General features: G+C 39.2%; 1 protein-coding gene across 6 annotated transcripts; it reads left to right on the top strand.

Annotated features, from left to right (window-relative positions):
• Nucleotides 1-22: 22 nt before the first annotated feature.
• Nucleotides 23-25721, top strand: SLC25A27 (solute carrier family 25 member 27). 6 transcript variants are annotated; one of them, XM_032862004.1, is made up of 10 exons: nucleotides 23-346; nucleotides 1874-1911; nucleotides 2869-3060; nucleotides 4844-4928; nucleotides 6945-7067; nucleotides 9095-9207; nucleotides 12960-13044; nucleotides 17902-17994; nucleotides 18623-18725; nucleotides 23958-25721. In XM_032862004.1, the coding sequence occupies exons 1-10, from the start codon at nucleotides 288-290 to the stop codon at nucleotides 24027-24029; spliced, it is 963 nt and encodes a 320-aa protein (XP_032717895.1). In that variant the 5' UTR covers nucleotides 23-287; the 3' UTR covers nucleotides 24030-25721. The 6 variants fall into 6 exon arrangements, with proteins under 6 accessions (XP_032717895.1, XP_032717896.1, XP_032717899.1 ...); XM_032862005.1 differs by lacking the exon at nucleotides 1874-1911 and having other exon boundaries at nucleotides 24124-25721; XM_032862008.1 differs by lacking the exons at nucleotides 1874-1911; nucleotides 23958-25721 and adding an exon at nucleotides 18246-18311 and having other exon boundaries at nucleotides 18623-18721.
• Nucleotides 25722-26889: the final 1168 nt, after the last annotated feature.

Genomic DNA, 26889 nt, shown 5'->3' with positions numbered 1-26889 from the left:
TTCCCAGAAGCTTCGTGGGCTTCGCGTTGTTGTTCTGCTCTCAGTCCTGTGGCGCTCTCCCGCCGGGGCTGCGAGGAAGGCTGTAGGTTTGCGAGGCCGCCTGGCTGAGCGGAGCGAGGGAAATGGTCCCCGCTCCGCCACTCGCCGGTTGAGGACGGGCCGCCCTGGCAGAGTGGCAGGCCAGCCGCGGCGCTGGGCGCCGGCCAGAAGGGGTGTACTGTCGTCCCGTCTTGCTGCTGAATGTCGCTTCCAGAGGATGAGGAGAGGCTTTTGCCGCTTGCCCAGAGATGGCCCCGAGCGAGCAAGTTCCTCCTGTCGGGCTGCGCGGCTACCGTGGCCGAGCTAGGTACCCGGCCGCCCCCGCCCGGGCCTCCCCCGCGACTCGTCGAGGTGCCGCGCTGGGGGTGGGGGTGAGGGCACCGGCGAGCGGTTGCGGCCCCCCCGGGGGGTGCGGCCCTCTGGGTTGCGCCCTCTGCTTGCACACCTGCTTGGCCCTTGTGGCAGGGCGGGGACAAGGCCGTCTTTGCGAGGAGGCGGCCCTGGAGGTCACTAAGGTCTTTTCCTTCCAATTTCGTCTCCCTCAGAGGTGTTGCTATTGTGTCTGAATGTCTACGCTTGGAAGCTTCAAGAACCGTCCTTCCTCTCTAGGAATCATTTTCCCATCCGTGAGGATGACCTTTTAAAAACGTGATCCACTCTTCATCCCTATTGAGATAATCTCTCTGATTTCTATTCTTCCATAGCCTCACCACAGCCTTATCTTTTATAGACTCGTAGGACTTACTAACCTGTCACTTATATGGAGCATCTTCTCGACATCTGCCAGTTTTCCTCCTTGAGCTTAACTCATCTGTACTGTGTCTGCGTCTCGGAGTCTGAGAAGTAGATAATATATAAATGCTAAATCCAAGGCGGGGCGCCCATTAATTGCAACATTGTTATAATTACCACAATTTTAGACTGTGGTGAAGGTGCTTCAAAGACTCAGCCTTGACCTTTCTTACAGGCCGGTGGGGAGACATGCTGAGACAGGAAGTTACCTTGTGCTACTTACTATAATGAAAGTATTAAATATCATAAGAACATAGAGGACAGGACAGTTACCTATGCATAAGCAAGTCAGAGAAAACTAGAGGCCACCTAGGGAGAATTTTGATGCCCTTGAGTGAGCAGGTGGTGTTCCTTCCAATGATTTTGTGAGCAGAGTGCCTGTGTGTTCCCTGTGAAGCCTTCACCGTGCATTTTAAGATTACCCTTTGATTTTCTTGCCTGCTGAAAAACAAAACTAGCAACAGCTTTGGTGTGTATATCATCAGGAAATGTTACTTTGGGTTCTCATCTAAAATGAATTTGTTTTGTATTTCCAGCGCAGCCAGCACAGGACCCGTTGTTTTGTTCTTTGTGCTCCTCCGCTCTTGCCCTTTGGACCCACTATTTTTTCTCTTTCTCTTCTCTTAAAGCTGATGGGAAAATTTTTGTTACTCACTGTTTTTACTGAAATACAATTCTTCCACTTTTTAAAAAAAATTTAAAATCAGATTGCTGGATTGGATATTTCTTTTTTAAACCTGATTGCCCCCTCCCCATGACCAATGGCAAAGAAACATTACTTTTGTTAAAGGTTTGTGGAGAATGGTGTGGGGGCTGGGGATGGGAAGCTAGGAAATCAAAATATGGGTTGGTTTTGAGTACAAAACACTTTAGGATCAAAACCTGAAGCATTATTTAAGTAACCAGTAAGTAAACTAGAATTATTTTGAGAGGTATACCCATGTTAATATAGAGGAACCTTAGGAATCTTAGATCTTTTCAAGCTTCATGTGTTAATAAAGCATTGTTAAAATTCTCTACATGCAAACTACTTCTGTTTTAGGGGAACTGTCAGCAAGATATTTTTTCCAAAGACCAGTGGTAAGATTTAATATTCTCCTCCCCCTACTCTGTTTTCTCTTGGAAAAAGCATAACTATGATTTTATATCAGGCGGTGGTCATTGAAAAGATTCATGTAATGTCAATAATGTTCATGAACTTACCCGAATCTGGTTACTTCAGTTATTTGGGACATTATGAGTATAAAGTGAGGAGCTTGATCTTCCTAATGTGGACCAGTTAGCTTCACTGTTTCAAGGAAAAATGTATTCTTGAATTCAATACCTTGAATTCAAAATATAATCATTAGAAAAAAACTTTTCAAGTATAATTGGTACTCATGACGAGGCCACACGTAAAACTTTGCACTGGAAAAACAACTCAATCTGTGCCTTAATTGGAAAGTATATTGAGCATGCTGCCCTTGTATGAACTCCACATTACATCTTCTATATCTCAAACTTCAGGTCAGTGAATATCACCCATGAAATTACATAATGCATCTTCACCTGCTTATATTTTGAACCTATCAGAAATAGTACAGTATTCTAAAAGTCACATTGGGTCTTAATCATTGTTGCAGTCAAAGGAGCATCAGAGAATATGGAAATCTGAAATTATTCCCATTGAAAAACACAAATTAAGGACTAAAGTAGATTTTAGGCTGAAATTTCTGAGTAAAAAGAACCCAAATCTTGTCACTTTTTACCCCCTGATGATCTGGGGGTGAGGGTGCTCTGGGACAATGATTCTTAAATTTGGGCGTGCATAAGAATCAAATGATTTCTAAACCCCCATCAACCTGCTCCGAATCCATAGGTATGGACTAGGAAATAAATTTTAATAATTTCTCTAGCTGATTCTGATGTACTCTAAAATTTGAGAACCACGGATCTTGTGGAGACTAAAATATTAGTTCCATGACTTTAGAATTTTGGAATTTTTGTTTGTTTCTCTAAATGTTATGGGTTTCCCCCTCATTTTGTTTTTTTTATTAGCAACCTTTCCCCTCGATCTCACAAAAACTCGGCTCCAAATGCAAGGAGAAGCTGCCCTTGCTCGGTTGGGAGACAGTGCAAGAGAATCTGCTCCCTATAGAGGCATGGTGCGCACAGCCCTAGGGATTGTTCAAGAAGAAGGCTTTCTAAAGCTTTGGCAAGGAGTGACACCTGCCATTTACAGACACATAGGTATTTATCTTGATTCCAGCTGGTAAGTTTGTTATGAGTTCTGTGTGTCATCTGCTTTTGTGTTTAGCTGTGCTCAAAATCTAGTGGGGTTTTTTTTTTTTCTGCTAATGTAATAAATGAATATATATTCTCTTGGGAAGAAATTTAACCATTAATTGTTATTAAGGAATGATTGCCTTAAATTTTTAGAAAAGCATATACAAGTATTTAGGGGTGAACTCTCGTGATGTCTATAATGTACTTCAAAATAATTAAGCAGAAAAATGAATCAAATGTGGCAAGAATGTTAGCAATGATACATCTCAAGGATACAGAGGGAATTATTTTCTCTACTTCTCTGCATGTTTGAAGAATTTTAAGAAAAAAATTAGTGATATTTTTTCTCCACTTCAGAAACTTTAAAACGCAAAATGTAAGCTTTTCATGTTCTTTGAAAATGAAATATATTTGACTAAAATGCCAAATCTCACTAGTCTCTGTCCCATATACTACAGACTAGGCAACTCTGAAAGAGAACAGGGATGACTGATCCAATTCTGGCAGTTGAATGATTGCAGTGCAGCTTATTTTCACCTCTATTTCCAAGGCTACCTCCCTACCTGTGTGGGCCCAGTCAGTCTTCAAGGGAAATAGTTGTCACTGTGCTACAGCCAGTGAGAATACTTCAGATTTGCTTCTCAAGTGGCACTCACAAAGATAGTCATTGTTGGGTTTTCTGCTTGTGGATAGGAGAACATAAACTTGGCTTCAAAGGAGGTAGGACAGGTGTGGCATTCTTCTCCTTTACGTTCATAATATTTCCACAAGTATGTAGGGACCCTTGACCAGAAAAGCGTCCAGTACTAATACTTACCAGCTTATGATTTTTAAAGCTTCAGTTCTTCAGGTGAGTAAGCTAGAGTGTTTTCATCAAGAGCTTTCCAGAAGTGTGTATAGAGACTGTTGTTTTGGTGATTTGTATATTTGTGAATATTTAAAAATATTTTATTAGACTTCCTGAAATATCAAGAAAAATGCTCTCTATGAATACCATGTGCTGATTTTAATGATTTTTATTTTCCAATCTTTTTTAAAAAAAATATTTTCTCCTTTGCTTTCCATTATTGTTTTGAGTTTTACTTCTTTTCATTTGTATTTAGTTGAGCATTATAAATGGCTTTACAGTTAAGATTCATTTTGTAAGTTTGACAGCTGACTGAAAAAGTTACCTCAATATAATCAACTACCCAGTGAAGTTATGCATATTTATTAAATGAAAAATGCCTGCTGTGTACCAAGCTCTGTATTAGGGTACATAGAGTAATGAAAACACACAAAGCCTGCCCTGAAAAGCTCATGGTCTGATGGAAAGATGAGCAACAAAATCAAGTTAATCTCCAATGAATGTCATATTGGATGTATGCATGGATTGTTCTGGAGGAGGAGAGGAAAAGCATGGCAGGTGCAGTGGCAATCTAGAACACTGGAGATCGGAGAGCATGTTTTAGAAAACATGTTCTTTGAATTGAGTCTTAGAGGACCAGGAGGAGTTACCCAAGCAGAGAAGGGTGAATCCATTCAAGAAAGATAAGACAGCATATGAGAAGGCCTGAGGAGTAAGAAGGCATGCCACCTTTAGAGAAACATCAAGAAAAGCCAATGTGTTGTTCTCTCACGCGAGAGATATGTTGTTCTCTCATGCGAGAACAACACAGCTAGAGAGGTGGACTGGCCCAGGTCAGAATGCCCTCTTGTTTTATTATGTCTAGCTGAATTCACCTTTTAAATGATCCATTCTACACAGTGTACTCCGGAGGCCGCATGGTCACTTATGAACATCTTCGTGAAGTTGTATTTGGCAAAAGTGAAGATAAGCATTATCCCCTTTGGTAAGTTTTGTTTTGAAAATAATATATACTATTGATCCTAAAGGCTTTAATGTGTATCCATTAGATTTGTATAAAATTGTGTATTTGTACCAAAATTGCCTCAAGTTATAGGCTTAAAATAATTAATAATTACAATGTAAATCCAAATCAGTGAGCATTTACTGCACATTGTATACAAACATACATGTGTGTATGTCTATGAAATTTTGCATATATATTAATATTTTAATATTAAAAGAATTCCTTTTTAAAAAAAGATTTTATTTACTTATTTGTCAGAGAGCAAGCAAGCAAGCAAGCACACAAGCAGGGCGGGGTGGCAGGCAGAGGGAGAAGCAGTCAGAGGTTATGAGATTCTCAAAGAGAAAAAACAGTGCTGTGTTCATCATTATGAGGGCCAGGCGCTCCTAGGCTGCTGATGTCGGTGGAGAGTGATACAAGTTCTATGGAAAACAATTTGCAGGGCCTATCAAATGTCATGTAAATGTTTAGATTTCTTAGTTAAAATTTAAGCTGTCTAAATAAATTGTGATAGGTCCATAAAATGGAATGCTATAAAACTGTTTTTTAAAATGAGGCAGTTCTGAATGAACTGATAACTTTTGAGATACATTATTAGGAAAAATATATCTTAAAGGACATTATTAGGGAAAAATTAAGGTGTGTACAACCTAGCATTCTACATTTGTGCTTTTTGTTTTTTTAAGATTTTATTTATTTATTTATTTGAGAGAGAGAAGAGAGTGCAAGCGGGGTAAGAGGAAGGCAGAGGGAGAGGGAGAGAATCTCATGCTGATCCCAAGCCAAGCATGGAGCCCGACATAGGGCTTGATCCAGGACCCCGAGATCACAACTCTGAGATCATGACCTGAGTAGAAGCCAAGAGCTGGTGGCTCAGTCTATAAACTGAAAATTAGTCAGCTGAGTCACACCAGTGCCCCTACATTTGTGCTTTTAGAAAGGAGTATTTATACATATATGTTTGTGTGTATACAAACTATCAATTGTAACTTAGTGCTTAAGACTGTGTGGTTGGCACTCAGATTTCCTGCTGTTACATCTTGGCCATACCACTCACTGGTTGTGTGATTTGAACTGTCCTTCAACTGCTTTTATGCCTCAGTTTTCTTATCTGTAAAGAGGATTTAACAGTAGTATTAATATCATAGGGTTGATATGAAAATTAGATGATGTTTTTAAAAATAGGGCCTGACATAATAAGCACTCAGTGAATGCACTATTATTATGTGTGGGAAATCATAAGAAACTAGTAATTGTGATTGCTTCAGAGGAAGGGAACTGATAATAGGGAACCTTGTTACTCTATACCCATTTGTACCTCTTCAAATACTGTTTTAGGGTAAAAGGAAAGAAATTATCCCTTTTCTTCTAAGAAAAGGTAAAAGATGATTAGAGCCTGGTCTGAGACACAGGTAGCTGGCATGGAGAGGAGGGGATGGATTCAAAGCGTGTTCAAGTATAGTAGTCTAGACTTGATCACTGTTGGCTTTGGGAGGTGAGGAGAAGGAAGAGCCAAGGGGTAGAGAGAGTTTCTTCAATGAGAAGAAAGTTCTCAAGCCACCTTTACTATGTAAAACTACTAAAATAATAGTTTACAAAATCTGACTGACCAGCTTTTGTCTGTTAGACTGATTACATCTATGCTATTTTCAGTCCCCTGTGGTCAGAATTAAACTACAATTAAATGGTCAGTTCAGATATTTATAACTTTGAAGCAACTGCCCTTCCTTTGACTTTCAGGCCATAGAAGGCCCCTGAAGCCAGATTTGAATTTCAACTCCTTTAACCTTCCCTTCAGTAAACAGACAAACCATCTACTTTCCTCTGTGATTTGTATGTCCATTCTTTTCTTCACTTTGTCTTAAATCCCTAGTCAGGGGCCGGATCAGCTTGGTACTGTTCACTACAAAATTTGCAAAATTAACACAAACTATTTTTTTTAAAGATTTTAATTTAACAGAAACTATTAAAAAATGTATCTCCTTTTGCAATTAGGAAATCAGTGATTGGAGGTATGATGGCTGGTGTTGTTGGCCAATTTTTAGCCAACCCAACTGATCTAGTGAAGGTTCAGATGCAGATGGAAGGAAAAAGGAAACTTGAAGGAAAACCTTTGCGGTAGGTTCTCCAATTAACTGATTCTGTTCCTTTCCCCTGTCTTATTTGAACATGTACCTACTGATTTATGCATTTTTGTAATCCAGCATTCAGTGAAGATATTAATTCTGACTCTTTCAACTTGGAAGATGTATTCATTAAGAGAAGGGCTAACACGGATCTTTTCATTGCATGATAAGGTGCACGTGTTCTCTAGTAGAAAAATTATATGTGTGCGTAGCTGTTTGCTGCTTTTCCCAGCCAAGTCAGCTAGACTTGTGTTGTTACAGCTTGATATAAAGAGTCTGATCACTAAAATTTGCAGTTTGTCTCAGTGTGAATCCCAGTTTTGCCGCTGTGGCTTAGGGTTGTAGAAGTCACTTAGCACTCCTACCCTCAGTTTCTTTATCTTTCGAAAGGGACCATTCAGAAGGTTTGCGTGACAGACTGCCTGGGCTCTTCCATGACTGAAAGCTTGGTTCCTTTCCCTTTAACCTCTGAAAGAGGGAGAACAGCAAGATTGACCTTGCAAGTTCTTCCCACTTCCCTATCTAATCCCATTTCTCCTCTTTTCCCCAAGTTTAAGGAAGGTTTTTATTATGTCTTTGTGACACAAAATTCTCCTACTGCATTACTCTACATTACTGAAGTCTGCCTTTCTTCAAAGGACTTCATGTTGAATAATTTATTAAAACACCACTTAGCCTGGTTCTCTGGGAAAGGGGCAAAATCTTAGAGATTGATAGACGTCTCCCAGAAAAGAGGAAAAGTGCAGAACACCTTTGGCTGAGTAAGAAGAGGTCTGTTCCTCTGAACACTGCAGGTCTGTGGCTGGGCCAGAGATGAAGGAGCATTTTGAATCTCCTTTAGGAACCCACCAATGACACAGACCACTGTTCTTCACAGTGCTGCTCCTCTAGCTGGCTCAGTCTGAAGCTGAGGTTGGGCTTGGCAGTCCAGGCCCCCTTGAGCCCTCCAGACAGAGAGAACACCCACCACAGAGGAGAAAAGGGTAACACTCTGACTTAACCAAGCAGTTTACAGAATCCCAGGACCCATTTTGTCATCTTGTAACACCTTCTAATTAATTACTAAGTAGCAGGAAGAAGTGATGTTTTCCAAGTTGACTACAGGGAGAGAACCATTGGGATCCAGAAAAATCTGAGTTTTTAACTAATCCTGTCAGTTTCTCCCCTCCTTTGTCTCTGCTGTTGGAAATTATTGGTTTGATATAGTAGTAAAAAACATTTCCTGTTGTTGTAAAGAACATCAGCCTTTGGGTCTGACAACCCAGGATTCGTATCCAGCCTTTACCACATTTTAGCTCTGACCCTAGTCAAGTTCCTTAACCTAGTTAACTTAGTTCCTTAAGAAGTTCCTAAGCCTCCAGTTTCCTCAGACGGAAATTGGAACATAAATTCACACTTCATAGAGTTTTCAGGAGTACAATTTATCTTAGGTATATAAAAAGTCCTATGTTTAATAAGTACACAACAGATTTTGACTACAGTGACCATCATTTGTGAGTATAACTTCCCATGTAGCATTATAGCAATTTTGCATGCCTTATAAATATATCTTATAATCTTTTTGGTGAGACTTAGGGAATGTAGAGCCTAAATTAAAGCCACTCAGCTTGTAAGTGGTAAAGATGGCATTGGACTCCAGGTATTTCAGACTATATAAAACCCAGACTATTATTTTATAACAAGGGTTTCCAGATTTGATTCGTGGGTCAGCACCATTTTTCACCTGTGTACAAAAAAACAAAACTGAACAAAATCAGGATAGGATAGTAAATTTTTATAAAACCCGAAGTATTCAATTTTAAGAACTTTTATTATGAGATTGCCCTCCCCACTCTTTGGACTAAAAATGTCATTTCTATTATTAGAATACGTGAGGATTGATTTCTTCAATTTCTAACAATTCTGGGTAATTAAGATGTTATTTTACTCCAAATCATAACAGCTATAGGTGAAGTTTATCCAGCTGCATTCCATAGGAATGCATAGAATTTTCACATTTTGTTATTATTTTTCCTTTAGATTTCGTGGTGTGCACCATGCATTTGCAAAAATCTTATCTGAAGGAGGAATACGTGGGCTTTGGGCAGGCTGGGTACCCAATATACAAAGAGCCGCGCTGGTGAATATGGGAGGTAATGGAAACTTTATTGAACTCTGAGAAATCCTTACTGCCTTCATGATTGTAATGATAAGCACAGACATCAGGGAAAATGAAAAACTTTATTTAATCATTTTTAGTAATCATTGTCAACAGTCTTCATTTACGTTTGAACAACTTAATTGAATATTTTCTCTAGAGTATTTTCACTTTTCTCCATGGTGATCTATGAAAAGGATTTCCTAAAATAAGCAAATTATGTCAATAAAGAGATAGTTCTAAACTATTTCTAAGGTTTCCTCTCTACCCACACCCTCCTCCAAGATCCAAAATGGCACACATAACCATGTGACAATCATTAGATCCAGAATGCCCAACTCTTTCCCCCAGCTTGCACAGCAGGCATCCCGGACTGGAAACCTCAGTGCTTCCTTAACTCAACCTGTCCCTTACCTCCCATAGTCAGTCACTAACTGCTTCTGTCTTTTGTTTTATGGTTTTATTTATTTATTTTTCAGAGTGAAAGAGGGAGAGAGAGAGAGCACCCAAGCAGGGGGTGTGGCAGGCAGAGTGGACAGAGGGAAAAGCAGGCTCTCCACTGAGCAGGGAGCTCAATGTGGGACTCCCCAACGCAGGATCCCAGGATCATGATCTGAGCCAAAGGCAGATGCTTAACTGACTGAGCCACCTAAGCACCCCGTGCTTCTGTCTTCTTCTTCTTCTTCTTCTTCTTTTTTAAAAGATTTTATTTGTTTATTTGACACACAGAGATCACAAGTAGGCAGAGAGGCAGGCAGAGAGAGAGAGAGAGAGGAGCAGAGAGCCTGATATGGGGCTCGATCCCAGGACCCTGGGATCATGACCTGAGCCAAAGGCAGAGGCTTTAACCCACGGAGCCACCCAGGCGCCCTTACTTCTGTCTTCTAAATATTTCTTGAAAGTGTATCCTCTCCAATACCTATCACCTTAGTATCCTTAAAACGACTATTTTTACAATTCCCACCATCACAGCCACAACCATCAGGCTGGTCTCCTCCCCTGTCCTCATATTTATACCCAGTATCCAGGAGGATTTATCTAAAACAGAAATCTCAACATGTTACTGGGACTCTTAAAACATTTTACTGGCTTCTCATCACTCACAGGAGAAAAGTGGAAGTTTCATAACATAATATAGAAGGTCTGCACAATCCAACCAGTGCCTTCAGGGAATTGAACAATTCATTGATTCAGGAGTAAAGAGTGAAACAGAGAGTCATGAGCTAGAAGGTTCCATTGCCTGCACATACCAAACTGCTCTTCTCCTACTTTCTGTCCTCCTCCCTCTTCTTCTATTTAGTTTCCTTCTTGCAGATGTTTTAGTATTCTGCCAAAGTGTCTTTCTACCATGTATTTTTCCTGAACCCCACAACCACCCTTCCCTAGCCATGTTGTGTTAGATGCCTCTTTATGAGTTTCTGTAGTTCCCGGTACTTACCTCTGTGATCACTTATACCTCATTACATTGCTTTCTACTGTGTGTCTATTTCCTCTGCTAGATTATGAGGCCCCTGAAGGCAAAGACGTTTTATTTATCATCTCATGTAGTCAGTAAACATTTGATGAATGAGCTAATGAATGAAAAGATTATTTCTAAGACCCAACTTAAATGATTCTAGGAAATGAAGGGATGGCCTTTTTGAAGGTTATAGGAACATATCACTTAAATATCAAAGGAAGTAAGTCTGGTTTTTAAAATTTTGCTCTTTCAGTCCATCCATAGCTACAACATCATATTGGTGGCTATTTTAGTTAATCAGGAATCTTTACTGATTGTAGTTTCTCAGTTCAATGCTTCAAAATCTGTTGTAGCTCAGATTTCTCTTCCAGCTTCCAACTATTTACTCAGCATGTTTATTTGGGTTATCTTAAATATATCATGCTGTGTCCAAACCAAATTCATTTATCAAACTACTTGCTCTCCATTCTTCCCAATCTCAAAATATGATATCGTATTTTCTCACTTGAACAAGGCAGAAACCTAGGCAAGAGTTTCATCTCTTTCCTTTCACTTACTCCTGAAAACCAATCAGTCACCAAGTCCAACCACTTCTGTCTCCTAGCTGTATCGTGCATCCATCTACTTCTTTTCATCCCTGGAGCCACTCCTTTGTCCAAGTATTTTTTATCTCCTCCTACTGGATCAATATAGAAGCCTCCAGACTGGTCTTTCCATATGTACCCCACGGCCATTTTGTCCCCCCATGCATTGGAAACTGCTGTGACCAAGGTCATCACTCCATCAACTTAGTTAAAACATTCTAAATTAGTCAAATCTCATTTTCACCGTCTCCAAAAATGGCAGCTCTGCCATTCAAATTGTTTAAGCGCAAAAATCTTTTTTTTTTTTTTAAGATTTTATTTATTATTGACAGAGATCACAAGCAGGCAAAGAGGCAGGCAGAGAGAGACGAAGGGAAGCAGTCTCCCCGCTGCGGGGCTCGATCCCAGGACCCCGGGACCATGACCCGAACCGAGGGCAGAGGCTTTAACCCACTGAGCCACCCAGGCATCCAAAGCTCAAAAATCTTGTAGTCATCTTTGATTCCTTTCTTTCCCTCTCTATTCAATTTGGTGATTCTGCCTTCAAAACATACCTAGAACCTGACCAGTGCTCCACAACTCCTTTTTCCAAACCATCATCATCTGTCATCAGAATAAATGCAATAGTCTCATCTCTCATCTGTCTTGTCTCCCTGTACTCTAGTCACAGCAGAACCGCCAGAGTGTCATGTAAATAGTAACCCAGAGTTGTCACTGCTGTGCTCAAAACCCTCCCTTAAAGATCCCATCTTTAAAATTCATATATATCATTCTCCTCCACCTTCTGATATTCTTATCCCCTTTCTTTGCCTTATTTGTCTTTGGAGAGTTATAACTATCTGAAATGCTGTGGTTTATATATTTGCTTACTGTCTCATCCCTCAACAAAGAATGAGGATTTTGTTCAGTTTATCCGTGGCTTTTTTCCCAGCACCTAGAATAATGCCTACTACCATATGGTAGACACTCACATATTTGGTGAGTGATCAAACGCATCTATCCATTCTTGCTTCTTTACAACTCACTTCCTGTACTTCACTGTAGGTAGTCATTATAAAACTCCAATGTTGTAATATATCATTGCCCCGTGTAAAACTCTTCAACAGCTCTTCATTGTCATTAGAAAAAAATATAAAAAGCTTAATGTAGAATAATGGTCAGGACCTTTTATTTATAAGTGATGAAATTTCATCTCAACTTACTTAGGATTAGAGAAGGAATTTATCATCTCAAATACCAAGAAGTCCAGGGGTTGAGCTGATGGTAGGCGATAGCTGGATTCAAATGTTCAAACGATATAATTGCGTACCTGTCTCTCTTCCTCTTTTCCTCCCCTTTCATCTGTTGGTTGCTTTCCCATGCTTGAGAATGATAATATTATCTTTCATCCTGTACACATTCCTACCCCAAGCCTAATCTATTCTTTTTTCTTTTCTTGAGAGTGTGTGTGGGGGTGAGCAGGGGGATGAGAGGGCCAGAAGGAGAGGGAAAGAGAGAGAGAATCTTAAGCAGGCTTCATGCTTAGCGTGGAACCCAACATAGGGCTCGATCTCATGACCCTGAGATCCTGACCTGAGCCAAAATCAAGAGTCGGAGGCTTAACTGACTGAGACACCCAGGTGTCCTAAGCCTAACATATTATTAACATAAAAGACATTCATTGTCAAATGAATATTTCAGCCTCCTTTTTCTTTTTATTGCCAGATTTAACTACTTATGATACAGTGAAACACTATTTGGTACTGAACACTCCACTTGAGGACAATATCATGACTCATGGTTTATCAAGGTAAGTGATTATTTTAGTTTGAATTATTTTCTGTATCACTTTTCTTCCACATTTGGCACAAATTCTAACCTGTTATCTCCTGTGATTGAGAATCTAGTGATATTACCCTTAGAGAAATGTGATAGTACATTTAAAAAGAACAATTTTCTTTGAATTTTTTGCAGTTAAAATGGGGAAGAAAGAGACAAAATTGCACAATGTTTCATATTAAACCATCCCAAATATTTGCACCTTGATGGGACCCTCCTGGGGTCAGATTCTATTGATCAATTCTGCAATTCAATTCCACAGTTAAGTTTGAGCATCTTTTATGATAAAGGCACCTGCAGGGCACTGCAGTGGGTACAAAGGATAACCCCGGCTTCTTTCTAGGCAGTTGAGCAGGGGAAAAACAAGACACATATGAAAACAATATCTAGGGGTGCCTGGGTGACTCACTCAATTAAGCATCTGCCTTTGGCTTAGGTCATGATCCCAGGTCTGGGATTTAGTCCTGTGTTGTCAGGCTCCCTGCTCAGGGTGGAGTCTGCTTCTCCCTTTCCTTCTCCGACTGTCCCTCCCCTGCTAGTGTTCTCTCTCCTCTCTCTCTCAAATAAGTAAATAAAATCTTTAAAAAACAAAAATAATGTATGGTAAATGCTGAAACAAAATGCCTAGTTACCGTACCATTCAGAAGAGGGAGGAAAAAAATAACCACTTGGGAAGGGCCTATAAAGGAGCTAGAATTAGGTGTTTTGAAAGGCTGTAGCTCTTGACAGAGACAGGAAGTAGAGCAGTCCAGGAAGCAGAAGCACCTTATCTCTCTGCAGCACAATTTCAAATTATCCATTAGAGTGAGTTACTTTATAGATATAGTGTTCTTAACCTTATAGTGATTTCATATAGCTTCTGATCTTGTATCCAAATTCCAGAATGCTTTATGCTATTAGATGACCCCAAAAGTATATTAAGACCAATGAGATTTGGAGATATATAAATATAAGCAATTCCAATTCCGGATTCACCTTAACTTTATATTCCTAGAGTAGTTTTTCTTCATTCCTCCACTCTTAAAATAAGTGTGATCTTTAGTGCTACTAGGGCAATCTTTTTATGTGTCTTTGCTTACCATTCTTTTCCATTCCAGATTCTCACCCAGGTGTGTTCACTAGCTACACCATACTTTCTGTAGCCAATAGTCTGGCCTCCTTTTTCAGAGAAAACTGAGGATTTTAACCTCCTTCCACTTCTTATTTCCATCCTGATAAACATATATATATTTGTGTCTACCCTTGCCATCTCTCCTGCACTATCTTTGTTCACGCTGTTCACTCTGCCTAGGAGACTTTTGTCTCCAGTTTCCACCCAGTAGAGTCACCTTGTAAGACTTCCTCATCTTTCAAGATGCTTCTCTGTTCTGGTGTTACGATCTACTCTAGGAACAAGATAGTCAGATCTGTCCTATAGTTCCGCGTTGATATTACCACTCTCTTTCATTGTCTTTCCACCCAAATGGTCTTTCAAATACCACATCTAACCAAAGAATCCTGGATTTCCTGGCAGGCATAAATCTGCCTAACATATACCAAACAGATCTGTCTTTTGTGGAAAAACAAGATTTCCAGCTGTATATATTCGTCCTAATGTGAAATAACTTAGTCTTATTCTTCTCTAATTCAGGTTTTAGGGAAATGAAATGATGGGCATTCGTTTCATTTTTTAGCTCTACCCACCAGATCAGTTTTTTAAATGGGTTGGTATGAATACATGTGTTACATGGGGCAACTCAAAAGTTGCTAACGGTGAAGCCAAATCGAGCAGTAAGCGGTGCTATGCAGTCTGGGAGTTCTGGGTACGGTGTCCTACAAGAAAATAAATGCTCCCGGAGGCTCGATGGGGATTGCAGCTGTACACCAGAGAGCTTCTTGTGAGCCATCCAACACCTGGGAAAAAGGAATTTGATATAGAGAACAATAAAAATGGTGTAAGCTCTGAACTGTGCACTTAAAAATGATTAAAATGTTAAATTGTATGTTGTGTCTGTTTTACCACAATTTCTAAAAATGGGGTAAATAAGAAGTCCTGGGGTAGGCCAGGAGCAATAAAGACAAGTGAGGATTTTAGTGAGGTGGGAAGGCAGGTGGCAAGGTATATTAATGAAGGAAGCAGAGGAAAGGTAGAGAGTTGAAGTAATCGTCAGGAAATGATATAGAACAGGAAGATCAGGATAACCTTGTTTTTCCTTTTGAAATCATGAGGCTGTTGAGAGGTAAAACTGTGAGAAAGGTGAGTTTACTCTGTGTGAAGATGACCCATGAGCATGATTTACTTCACCCTTAAGAGGCTGGCTTTCTCTGAAACAGTGCTGATGGGAGTATCTGAAACTGGTCTTAGAGATAGCCGCTTGGCTGCCTGGAGAGATCAGGAGACTCACCAGTCACTTTCTGTCCGTTATCACTTTAGTTGTGTCCTCAGCTTCATCATGTTGTTAACAAGGAGCGATGAAGGTCAATAGTAAAAAGCAGCAATGTCCATTTCAGTGCAAATAGCTTGGGCGAAATCAGTGTTCTTTTTATTGCTCTATCTTTTCCCATTGACTTTGGATACCATCTTCCTTGAGGCCTCCTGAATACATTATTCTCTTTTAGTATTTATATTTTAAAGAAGTCTAGCCAGATTACAGTATATCCTTAGGTGTTGGTTAAGAGGTTTCTGTGTGAAAATATTAAGGTATATTAAAATCAGTGGTATTAAACTTTCAAAGAATAGAAACAAATAGGAAAGAATATAAAAAGAGCAGTAGTGTATACCTACTGGAATGTACGTGGTGAAACGAGCTCTTTTCACATAGACAATGACTTGTGTGGGCAGAGACCCAAGGATGTTATATGCACAGTTAGGTCTTTTGCTGTAATACGAAATAGGTTATATGGGTTTCTTCCCTTGAATTCAAGTATTTCTAAAGTAATTTTCTCCTTTGAATTATAAATCCTGACCTGAAAGTGGTGGACAGAGTCTGAGTACTTTCTGCTACAGCAGTTTAGAGTTAGAGAGAAGATGAAGATTCCTAAGGTAGCTTCAACTTCCCTGCCATAGAGCTTTCAGAGACTTCAAAAGCCTTGGCACAGAAATCAGTAGTCCTTGTCTTTGTGAGGTATTTGATGTTCCAGAAGATCTAAAAGTTTTCCTTTCCAGTTTTGCATTAGCCAGACATAAGCTGTTATTCAGGCTGCCTTGATCCCGGTTTCTGTAGATTCAGCTGCTGGGATGCAGGACTTCATACTCCTTGACTCAGGGCAACCACCCTTTTTCTCATCATAGGTCTTTCTTATGGAAAAGTTTAAAGCAGCTCGAGAGTTTTCAGTTTGTGGAAATTCATGCTCTGAATTGCCTTGTATACCCACAAGTATAATGAACTGCTAGTGATTTCTTAACTTTTTTTTTTTCTTAAGATTTTATTTATTTATTTGACAGACAGAGATCACAAGTAGGCAGAGAGGCAGGCAGAGAAAGAGAGAGGAGGAAGCAGGCTCCCTGCTGAGCAGAGAGCCTGATGCGGGGCTCGATCCCAGGACCCTGGGATCATGACCTGAGCCGAAGGCAGAGGCTTTAACCCACTGAGCCACCCAGGCACCCCTGATTTCTTAACTTCTTAGTCACTCATTTATAGAATCGCGATTGACTCTGCCGTAGGTTGACCAGAGAGAGCCATTATGTCTCTTCGGAGGAACTGACAAGCCTTTTTCAAGAAGGAGCAAATAACATTGTTGGACAGAGGAAGAAGGGATAAACAGAAACTTATTAGACCTTATGCCTGAGCGTAGACTGAAGGAAAAACAGGAATTTTCCAATTAGACGGGGGTGCAGGCATAGAGGTGTTGCATAGTACGGTAAATACAGAGCTACACTTAGTCATTTTGTTAAAGCAAAATGGGTGAAAAGAGATATGATCTTGGAGTAATATGTATGACAACTAGTGTGTGAGCTAAATCAGGTAATAGGGAATGAATCTTAGCTGCCTTTAACTAGGGAAAAATGACATAATTGGATTTCTATTTTGATCCCTTAGGATGAGGAGAAGAAGGTAAGATTATATGCAAATGGAATAGCTTAGTGAAATGAGGCCTAAATAGTGGTCAAAGTGAATTTTTTGTTGGTTAAATATTAAGCAAATAAGGTGATTCCCCTGCCCAAGATCATCTCAGTGACTTCTGTTCACATCTAGAATAAAATCACACCCCTTCAATAGCCTTCATGGGCTGATCTCTGCCTGCTTCTTCAGTCTTTCATCTGGCTGGACCCCTTCAGGATGCCTTGGCCATGTGGGCTGCTTTCTCTCTCGTCAGCCCACCTTGGCCATTTCTGCCTCAGGGCTTTTCCTGGGCTGTTCTTCTGGAGGGCAACATTCTTCCTCCATGTCTTTACATCCTTGCTCCACTCCACTCTGTTGTCACTCAAGAGCCTCTCCGCAATGGCCTGTCGTCCACTTACTCCCTATCATGCTATCCAGTTTTATTTTGTTCGTAGCACTTACCGGAATTTTGAAATTATTCATTTCTTCTCTGCCTCTTCCCAAGTAAGGGCCTCAGGGACAGGCTTGTGTGTGTGTGTCCTCTTCACTGCCTAGAAGAGTGCCTATCACCACCAGTAGGTGTTTAATGTCTATTTGTTGCCTGGACATTCTTTTTAATTTTTGTTTTTTCTATCTCTTTAATGATTTCATTAAGCATTGATTTTAAGCAAAAATAAGATTATTATAAACAATAATACAATAATATATTTAGTATTCCATTCTTTCTAAATATCAAATTTCCTTTTCTTGCAATTTAGAAATCGCTGTATTTATTATCCTTCAAATTCATTTATTTGTATTTATAGTTTATGTTCTGGACTGGTAGCTTCTATTCTGGGAACACCCGCTGATGTCATCAAAAGCCGAATAATGAATCAACCACGAGATAAACAAGGAAGGTAGATAGAAAGTCTTCACTCTCCATGTGTTCAAATGTCCTTAATAATAATGTTCCTTAAAGATGTTTTCTTGCATTTACTCTTGATAGAAATGTATCTGTGTGATCACGTGTTCAGCCAGCAAACTGTCTTTATGTAATTATCTGCTCTTTGTCTGATGGAAAAGTACTGTGCATTTGGGGATATAAGCTAATTTAATGATCATATTATTTAGACACAAGGTATTTATTGTGATTTTATTGTTTTTAAAGAGTTTATGAAAATATACTCTGCTGAGAATTTACAGAGCACTTTCTTCAGAAGCTTATGACTTACAGGTAACATGGAGAATTTGATTTGATATAAAACAGTATGTTCTCTCTGGAAGAGATCAGGTGGAGTGAATTCTAACTATAAGACTAAGGGTGGGATGAATCTGAAGAGTCAGCCTTAGACACCTAAAGAAATTCTCTTTAAACTCAAAAGAGGTGATTTCTATATACTGAGCCACAAATATTACTTGTTCTAAATTAGCAGAAAATGTTTAAGTTTCCTTATAGTAAGTTTTTCTTTATTGTTTAATTTATGATTTATTTATACACTATTTACACACAAGAAATTTAGCAGAACTGTCTTCTTTCCTTTTTAGGGGACTTTTGTATAAATCATCAACTGACTGTTTAATTCAGGCTGTTCAAGGAGAAGGATTCATGAGTCTATATAAAGGCTTTTTACCATCTTGGCTGAGAATGGTAACGTCAGGTTTTTCCTTCTTTGGTTTTTGTCTTCTTTGCACTTAAATTGCTTTTAATCTACAGATATTTTCCCCTTTCTCTTTCGGTTTTTAGCATGGCTCTGCCCCCAAACCACAATTCTTTCTCTCTTTTTTTATATCTCTTTTTGTTTTCTTTTTACCTCTCCTCAGAGTCTTATTACCTTCCCAGATGAATTAAAGTAATACGATTCAGTTACTATTCAGAAATGAAAAGGTTGACATTCTGTTGTTATAAAGTCAGTGGATAGGGTTTTCTGCAATGTAAAACCTTTAGTAGTCCATTTAGCCAAAGTATCGTACGTTTGGAACAGGTATTAAGATTTTATACTAGATACTGTTCCTATGAAAATGTTGCTGTTTCAAACAAAATTTGTTACTTTGCTGGCACATGTTGCATTATCCATTAATACTCATTACCACAGAACTTAGTTTGGTAAGAAAGCATTATGTCATTTTTATTTGATCTGTATATTACTTTTTACTGAGGTAAACTAAGATGTGGAATTAAATAGACTTATTCAGGTAATATAAGATACATAATAAATATAAGGTACTCAAGTATTTTGTAAGGTAGAACACATTTGAAAGACCGAACGAGTCATGGGTTTAGAAATTCCAACAATCAACGCTCTACACAATACAATAATATTAATTGAGCACCTACACCACGCAAAGCCCTGTTCCCAGTGCCTGGCTTTGGGATGAACAGAAGAGTCTCAACCCCTGTTGTAGTGCTGGAGCTTCTAGTTTGGTAAGGCCAGACACTGAATAAAAAACTAGAAGTGACGAGTGGTCAGGCAAAGTGCCTGGTGCTATGAAAATATATAGCAAGCACATATAGCCTAGGCTTGGAGATTAGGAGCAACTCTGTGGAGAATGGGCTCTAAAATTGAGTCTGAAGAATGAGTAGTATTTGCCAGGTAAGAGAGCAGGAAAAAAAAAAAAAAACGTTCTAGGTAGAGGGAACAGTTGGAGTAGACAGAAAACTTGATGAGTTCAGGCAATTGAAGGAAACCCACAGGCCAAGGCATGGAGACATGGAGGAAAGAGGCACAAGGTGAGGCCAGAGAGAGGTAGAGGCCAGTTTGGGAATGGCTGTAAGACCCATAAGAGTGAAGGGCACCAGTTTGATGATGTGTGTGTTTTTAAAAATATCATTCCAGCTGCCATGTGGGTTGGGGAAAGGCCAGGAGTAGTAGTAGGTGAGACATAATGATAGCTTGCATGAAAGTATGACAATGAGGACAGAAAAAGATAGATTCAAAAAATAATTTAGGGGAGGTAGCAAGGAGCTAGAAGCATGACTGGATGGGGAGGGGGAAATTGTCAGAGAAGACAAGGAAAATTGGACTTCATTCCCAGATTCCCGACCTGAGCAACAGATGATGTAATTTCCTAACATGGGATCATTGGTAGGGAAGATCCTGTGGTAGAATAGCAAGCTTAGTTCTAAATTTGTTGAGTTTTGGGTATTCGTAGGACATCTAAGAACAGATTCTAGATGGCTCCTTCGTATGTTGATCTGGATCTTACAGAGCATATGGGGGTGGAGCCTTAGAGGTGAGCACCATCTGCATACAGAAAGGAATTGAAGTTCTGGGAATAAATGAAAGCACCAAGCAATAGTGGGTATCCCTAAACATGGAGTTAATAGCCAAAGCCCTTAGCAATATCTGATGCAAACGTGTACCCAAGTGTAAATAAAGACTTATTTTGATCGTCTTGGTTATACCTTGAAATTATCTCAAATCTGTGGATAATTCTTAATGGAAAGGAAAATTTTGATTTGGCCTGCATATTGTAAGTGCTGGTGGCACTAAGGAGTAAGATGTTTTGCATGAGAGCAGCTTATAAAAGGATGGAAAAGAAAGATATGTAAGTAGTTAAAATTATAGAAATAATAAAGCCAATATTATTATTATTATTTTTTAAAGATTTTATTTATTTATTTGACAGAAATCACAAGTAGACAGAGAGGCAGGCAGAAGGGGGTGGGGGAAGCAGGCTCCCTGCTGAGCAGAGAGCCAGATGCAGGGCTCCATCCCAGGACTCTGGGATCATGACCTGAGCCGAAGGCAGAGGCTTAACCCACTGAGCCACCCAGGCGCCCCTAAAGCCAATATTATTAAATCACTTGGTATTAGCACCAACACTGCGCTAATCATTTTCATGGCTTACCTCACTGAATTCTCCCAACAATCTCTTCAGTGGGTTATTATCATATCTCTTTTATAGAGGAGGAACAAAAGCTTAAAGAGTCTAAATAACTCAGCCAGTTTAGCTGTTTACTACTTTATGAAGTCAGGGAATCAAACCCAGGATATTTGACTCCAGAGGACATGGTCTTTGTGAGCAGGTTGTATTAAATGCTCTACTCGTGGTGAACAAAACATGGTGAGAACATGGGTAGTAAAGTAAAAATTGGCTTTACCTGTTTAGGAAGTCACAAAGTCTTTCACAGAGATGATGTCTGATCTGAGCTTTGAAAGATCAGTCAGCATTTAACAAGAAAGGCACAAGGGAGCAATGTGAACACAGACATCAAGTCATGTGTGTACCCAGTAGGTTTGGACAACCGCAGAAAATTCAGTGTAGCTGGAGAACAGGTCCTCAGAGAGGATGTGGTTGGGCAAAATTCTAGAGAAGAACTTAAGGACCAGGTTAAGAAGGACCTTATGGGGGCAAGTTTAATGGTTTAGGTGGAACCTGTAGTAGGCAAGCAGCTCTTTAATAGTGGGAGCAAGGTACTAAGGTTTGTTTGGGTACAGGATTACTTTGGCGGCAATGTAGAAGATACACTGAAAGCTAGAACCCAAGAAAGGAAGTTTTGGCAGTAGTCTAACGTGAAGGTTCTTATAAAAATGGAGAGAAGGCAGATTCTAGGGCCATTTCTGGTTAACTCAACAGGATTTAGTAATTGACTCTGTGTAGCTGATGGGGGAGGGAAGGGAGGAAATGGGACTTTCATATTTCTAGTGTGGGAGACTATAAGGATGGTGAGACCATTGATGGAAAACAGAATCAGAGTCAAGAGGTGTGAGAACAGGGAGAATAAGACAAAGGAATACTGAGACAAGTTGACACATTCTCTTTATGCATGAGACTCAGGAAGTATAAGTGAGGGGAAAAAAGAGAGTACTTCATGTATGATAGACACTGTTCTAAGCTGTTTACACATATTTTTTTGTTTTTAAGTCTTGTAAGAGCCCAGTAAAACAGGTGGTGTTATCCTCATTTTTCAGATGAGAAAACTATGGCTCCAAGTATAAGAAACTTGCTCAAGTTCATACAGCCGGTATGTGGCAGAGCTGGGAACAGACCACAGGTCTGTTGAGTTCTAAACCCATGCTCCTAACTAATACAATATACAGAATGTCTTGAGATCCTGCGGCTAGCTATAAAAGTTGTCAGGGGAAAGGGACAGTGTGTAGTGGTAAAGAGATGTTGCTAGAGAAGGGCTGGCTAACCACCAAAGGTCGCCAGGGTGGCACTGCCTTGTTGATGTGCCACAGTGCATGACCATGACCTTAAAAACTGACTCATGGGCACTTCCAAGTAAACTGGCCTTGCAAATACAGATTTCACCCTCAACTGAACTCACTGAAACTGATGATCAGACCACAGCATTGGCTCATTCACATTGAGAAACACCCTTGGCTAGTGATCCAGATGCTGAAGTCCTCTCAACAGCGTGCTTCCTCCTAAATTCAAGCCATCTGTGAAGGCAAGTTATAATCAGAAGGTTGCTTACTACACACGGAATAATAACAGGAAGAGCTTATTCGTAATCTTAGTATTTAAGAATATCCAAGAGCCCTTAATGTTCAGCCCCACAGTAAAAGACATGGAGAAGGACTCTTGTTTTTCCAGCGGTTATGGCAACAGGCAGACCAGAGCAGACAACACGGAGTCATACACTTGCATTATTTACAGCGGTCTAACTATGCTAGGGAAGAAAAAAACACAGAGGCTTAGTATATGCCATTCGTATACTACCCCGTTATTGGCTGTATGATCTTTTTAACTTCTATTCATAACCCAGCTAAACTCAACCCCAGTCCCTCCCACTAGGTAAGGGTAGCATGACCTTGCTTTGCTCACTCACTGATTAATATTTACTTCATTTGCCTACAGAAGCCTGACCACCCGAGTAGCTAGGAATGATTACATAATCCACTCTTAGCTGAGACCTCTATTCCTTGATCTGATGGCAGTTATATCACTGGCTCGCTTCATTTTTCATATTCTTTATTTTGTCCATGTCTCCCATATGGTCAACTAACCAACATGTGTTCTCCTAAATCCACTGGTAAAGTCTCAGTCTCCCAATATAACACACTCAATATTTCCAAACACAAGACATAAATATTGCTTCACAAACTCTCTAACCAAATACATTTTATATTCTAATTGCTCAAGCTTCTTTTTTGACTCTAGTTGGACAGTTTCTCTCTGATCAATATTACATATCACCTATGAACCAAACCAGACAGGACCTGGATCCAAAATACCCCTCCTCTGATGATACTTCCAGTGTCTCCTCTACTTCCTTCTTTGTCTTTGATGTTTTTATCTTCCTTTGTTGAAAAGCCCTCATCCCCTTATAATTCCTTTTGATGTGGTTATACCTTTATTCAAGTTAGTCAAGTCTTTCTGAGCTGGAAACTCTTTTCCCTATTTTATATGAAAATTTATAACCATTTTGTAATACATCAGGTGTTGAGCTTCTGATCTAACTCTCAGGATAATCTTTCATCTTCACTTGCAAGTTCTTAACTGACTCCTTGTCACGCTTTACAATCTACACACAGAGGAGCCCAGCCTAGAATTCAGGCATGCCGAGTTCCAGCCTCTTAGCAGGGAAGGGTTCAGTAGAAGGAACCCTGGAATGCAAGCCAGAAGTCTGTTCTCTAGCTCCACAACATGTTGATAGCTTTTTGATTGCTAAGCCTTAGTGTCCTCATCTGTAAAATAGGGGTATCATTACCTTTCCTTTCTATTGTAAAGTGTTCAGAGAAATCTATGAGAAATAAGACATGAAAATACTTTGTTAATTATAAAGTACTCTATAAAGGTGAAATACCAAAATATTTGTTTTCAGCCTAAGTGGATTCAAAATGACTTTGTCATTCAGAGATGTATATGCATAAATGTAGAATATTCATAATCACTTTGAAATATGCACTAACTTCTTTGGTTAATCTTTCAGACCCCTTGGTCACTGGTGTTCTGGCTTACTTATGAAAAAATCAGAGAGATGAGTGGAGTCAGTCCATTTTAAGCCCTTAAAGATGCAGCCCTTAAAGATACAGTGTTCAGTATCATTGAAATGTGGGCATCTACAACACACACCCCTATTATTTCTACCTCTTTAGGAAGACACCTTACTCCACAAAGACTGTGATTTATAGGGGCAGCACTTTATTTTTCTCTGGAAACCCAAGTTCTCTTTGACTCCTCTTTTTGTTCAAGAGCAATCTGGTTGGATTACACAAGGCCACCCAATGAGACCTGGCACAGAATTTTCAAGAAGATTTGAATCCTGAGCACTCATCTTACGAGAGAAGATTTGACCTTTGAGATGCTCTTCTATGCTGAGGAGCCTACGTAGAGAGGTGCCAAAAGGCAGACAGCATCTCATACCTGAAGTAGACAACAGGAATCTGGAAGAACACATACATACATAGTGATTCAGAAATATATTTAAACTGTTGTCAGTATTTTCAATGGAAATTTGATGATTCCTTTTTCTGTTGTTAAAGCGCACATACTGTAAATTAAAGGGAGGTGAATGAAAATTCATGAATAAACATTTTGAATTTCCCTAGTAGTGAAGGAAGTTAATGTACCTTTTCTTGCCAAGAGGATGAAAAACATCAAGTTGAGATGATGTTTGGATTTCCAGGAGAGAAGCTTCTTTCTGTCAGTGTCCCATCTTTGGTTAGGTCTGTATTATTGGCTAGCACTCCACTGCACATGCTAAGGACTTCCTGACAGCCACATGAGTCTTGATGAACACCAAGTAGAGTGTTTGCTTTGTTACATATGCTGTTGCAACTAGAGTTTGCCGGTAGCCTCCAAAAAGCTCGATATATAAAAAATGCTGCTTGTTTGATTAAAGCTTAGGTGGGTAGGTCCTTTTCATAAAGCAACCTGTTATTATCAGCCTTTCCGTGGCATTTCCAAAGCAAGGCTGAGATGAGGTCAGCCACTTTGGACAGCCATCCTTTCTCATCTCCTTCCCTAACACTAAGGGCCAGAGAGAGAGAGGGAGCGAACTCAGAAATCACACTGAAGCTGTCTCTATCCTGAATCTTACCCAATTTTGACAAAGTTTCCTGCCTAAATAGTGATAAGTATAAACTGCCTATGGTGTACATTTATGTCTTCAATCATCGAATCAAATCCATTTTCTTATTTTAGAAAGGTGAGAGATTTCTTCAGATTGACCTGTATGCCACCTGTTCCCCCAACCTCAGCCAGTGGGCACTTCTGGAGGGATGGATAGAGTTGTGGGTAGAGGCTGTTACTGCCAATGTAGGAAAGCTCAAAAAGCTTAGACCCAAGAAACATCTTGGAGTTAACCAGAGTTTGTTATGGACATAGATGTTGAACAAAAAAAGTTTACACGTGCCCTGTGGTTGCACTACTGTATAATCACTGCCATTTAAAAGGGGAGTTATACTTTAGAATATATTTTAATGTGATGTACTAATATGCAGTGGCTTGTTGTTTTTCTATGGAATTTTCAGAATGTGGAGTTCAACCAAAATCTGTTGGTCTGCTTTTCCATTCCATCTGTCAATCTGTATGAATTGAGTTGTTAAATATATTTAAAATAATATTATGTATTTAAATCCCCACATGTTCTGCATTGGGACCACTTTTGGGAACTCTTTGGGTTTTCATGTTTTATAACCTTTAAAATTGAGTAAAGATTGGATCAAAATATACCAACTGGACCACAAAAAAATTTATTTAGCTTTATTCTTCAAGGGGCATGGGGTGAAAACACTGCTTTTAATTACTGAGACTATTCCTTGATATCTGGATTCAACATGAATAATTGGAACTTTTTAACCTGAAGTGACTCCTTGGGATCATCTGGTTTAACCCTCTCATTTTACATGTTATGAAACAGAGGCCCGGAGAGGTAGAGCTGCTTATGCTCATAGGTTACTTCATAGCAGAGCCTGGATAAAAATACAGACTTCCTAACTATTATTATTATTAGTGGGAGTTATTATATATGAATTAGGTACATAGTCAATACTTTATGTTATCTTCACAACAACCCAGTCCAGTGCTCTTGAATCTTCCAAAACCAGATTTTTCTCTATAGCATTTTTCTGTCTTACACATTTTAAATAAATATGAGTTGTCTTCAACACAAATTTTAGAATGAAGTCACCACACCTTAGCTTGAGCCTGAAGAACCTCCACCATCTGATCAAATCCTTTATATCTAACACATATGTCTCTTCACATTTCATATTTTTCCAGTGAAGTCATATCCATTAATGTGTCTTGGAATTTTGATCTGTCTTTGCCAACTTAAAATCATCTTGATCTTCTTCAAAATAATCCACAATAAATAAAAAGGAGTAAAATTTTCAGTAAGTTTGTATCCATACTAAAAGACTTAACCATTTCAATCTCACTTGTTGATTATAAGACTACCAAATATAGTATTTATCCTCACTAATGAATACCTAGCATTTAAGTTGGTTTTGCTTAGCTTCCACATTTTTCTCTTCTGAATGATTTTTTTCTCACTGAAAAATAGTTATTTTTAGTTATATACAATTGTTTTTATATGTATAAGGGAATTAACATACCTATCTAAATAGAGATAACCTATCTTAAATGTGCTTTTAGTAAGGAATAAAGAGTCTATCAAATGCTCCATGTCCCAGTTCATTATAAGCTGCTAATGGTAAGACCATGTCTCATTTTTATATAAATCTTTACTCTCATTAGTAGCATTTCTTTGCTGTTAGGTACTCAACAAAAATTAATTACAGTTATATATAACAAGTCAATTTTGTCTTCATTATTTCAAGAATCTATCATAGACCAGTCTGAAATTTATTTCACTTTGCTAAGGAAAAAAAGGAAATAATTCAGGGAGATTTTAAATG

Source organism: Lontra canadensis, unplaced genomic scaffold (genome assembly GCF_010015895.1).
Source record: "Lontra canadensis isolate GAN:19392208 unplaced genomic scaffold, GSC_riverotter_1.0 scaffold23, whole genome shotgun sequence".
Taxonomy (NCBI): domain Eukaryota; kingdom Metazoa; phylum Chordata; class Mammalia; order Carnivora; family Mustelidae; genus Lontra; species Lontra canadensis.
This window is presented reverse-complemented; position numbering and strand designations above follow the sequence as displayed.

What these genes read in the sequence shown, in the direction of transcription:
- SLC25A27 (XM_032862003.1), top strand. Translation starts at nt 241, where the DNA reads ATGTCGCTTCCAGAGGATGAGGAGAGGCTTTTGCCGCTTGCCCAGAGA. An exon ending in GGCTACCGTGGCCGAGCTAG is followed by an intron (nt 347 to 2,868) that starts GTACCCGGCCGC and finishes TTTTTTTATTAG; the next exon opens with CAACCTTTCCCCTCGATCTC. An exon ending in CCACGAGATAAACAAGGAAG is followed by an intron (nt 17,995 to 18,622) that starts GTAGATAGAAAG and finishes TTTCCTTTTTAG; the next exon opens with GGGACTTTTGTATAAATCAT.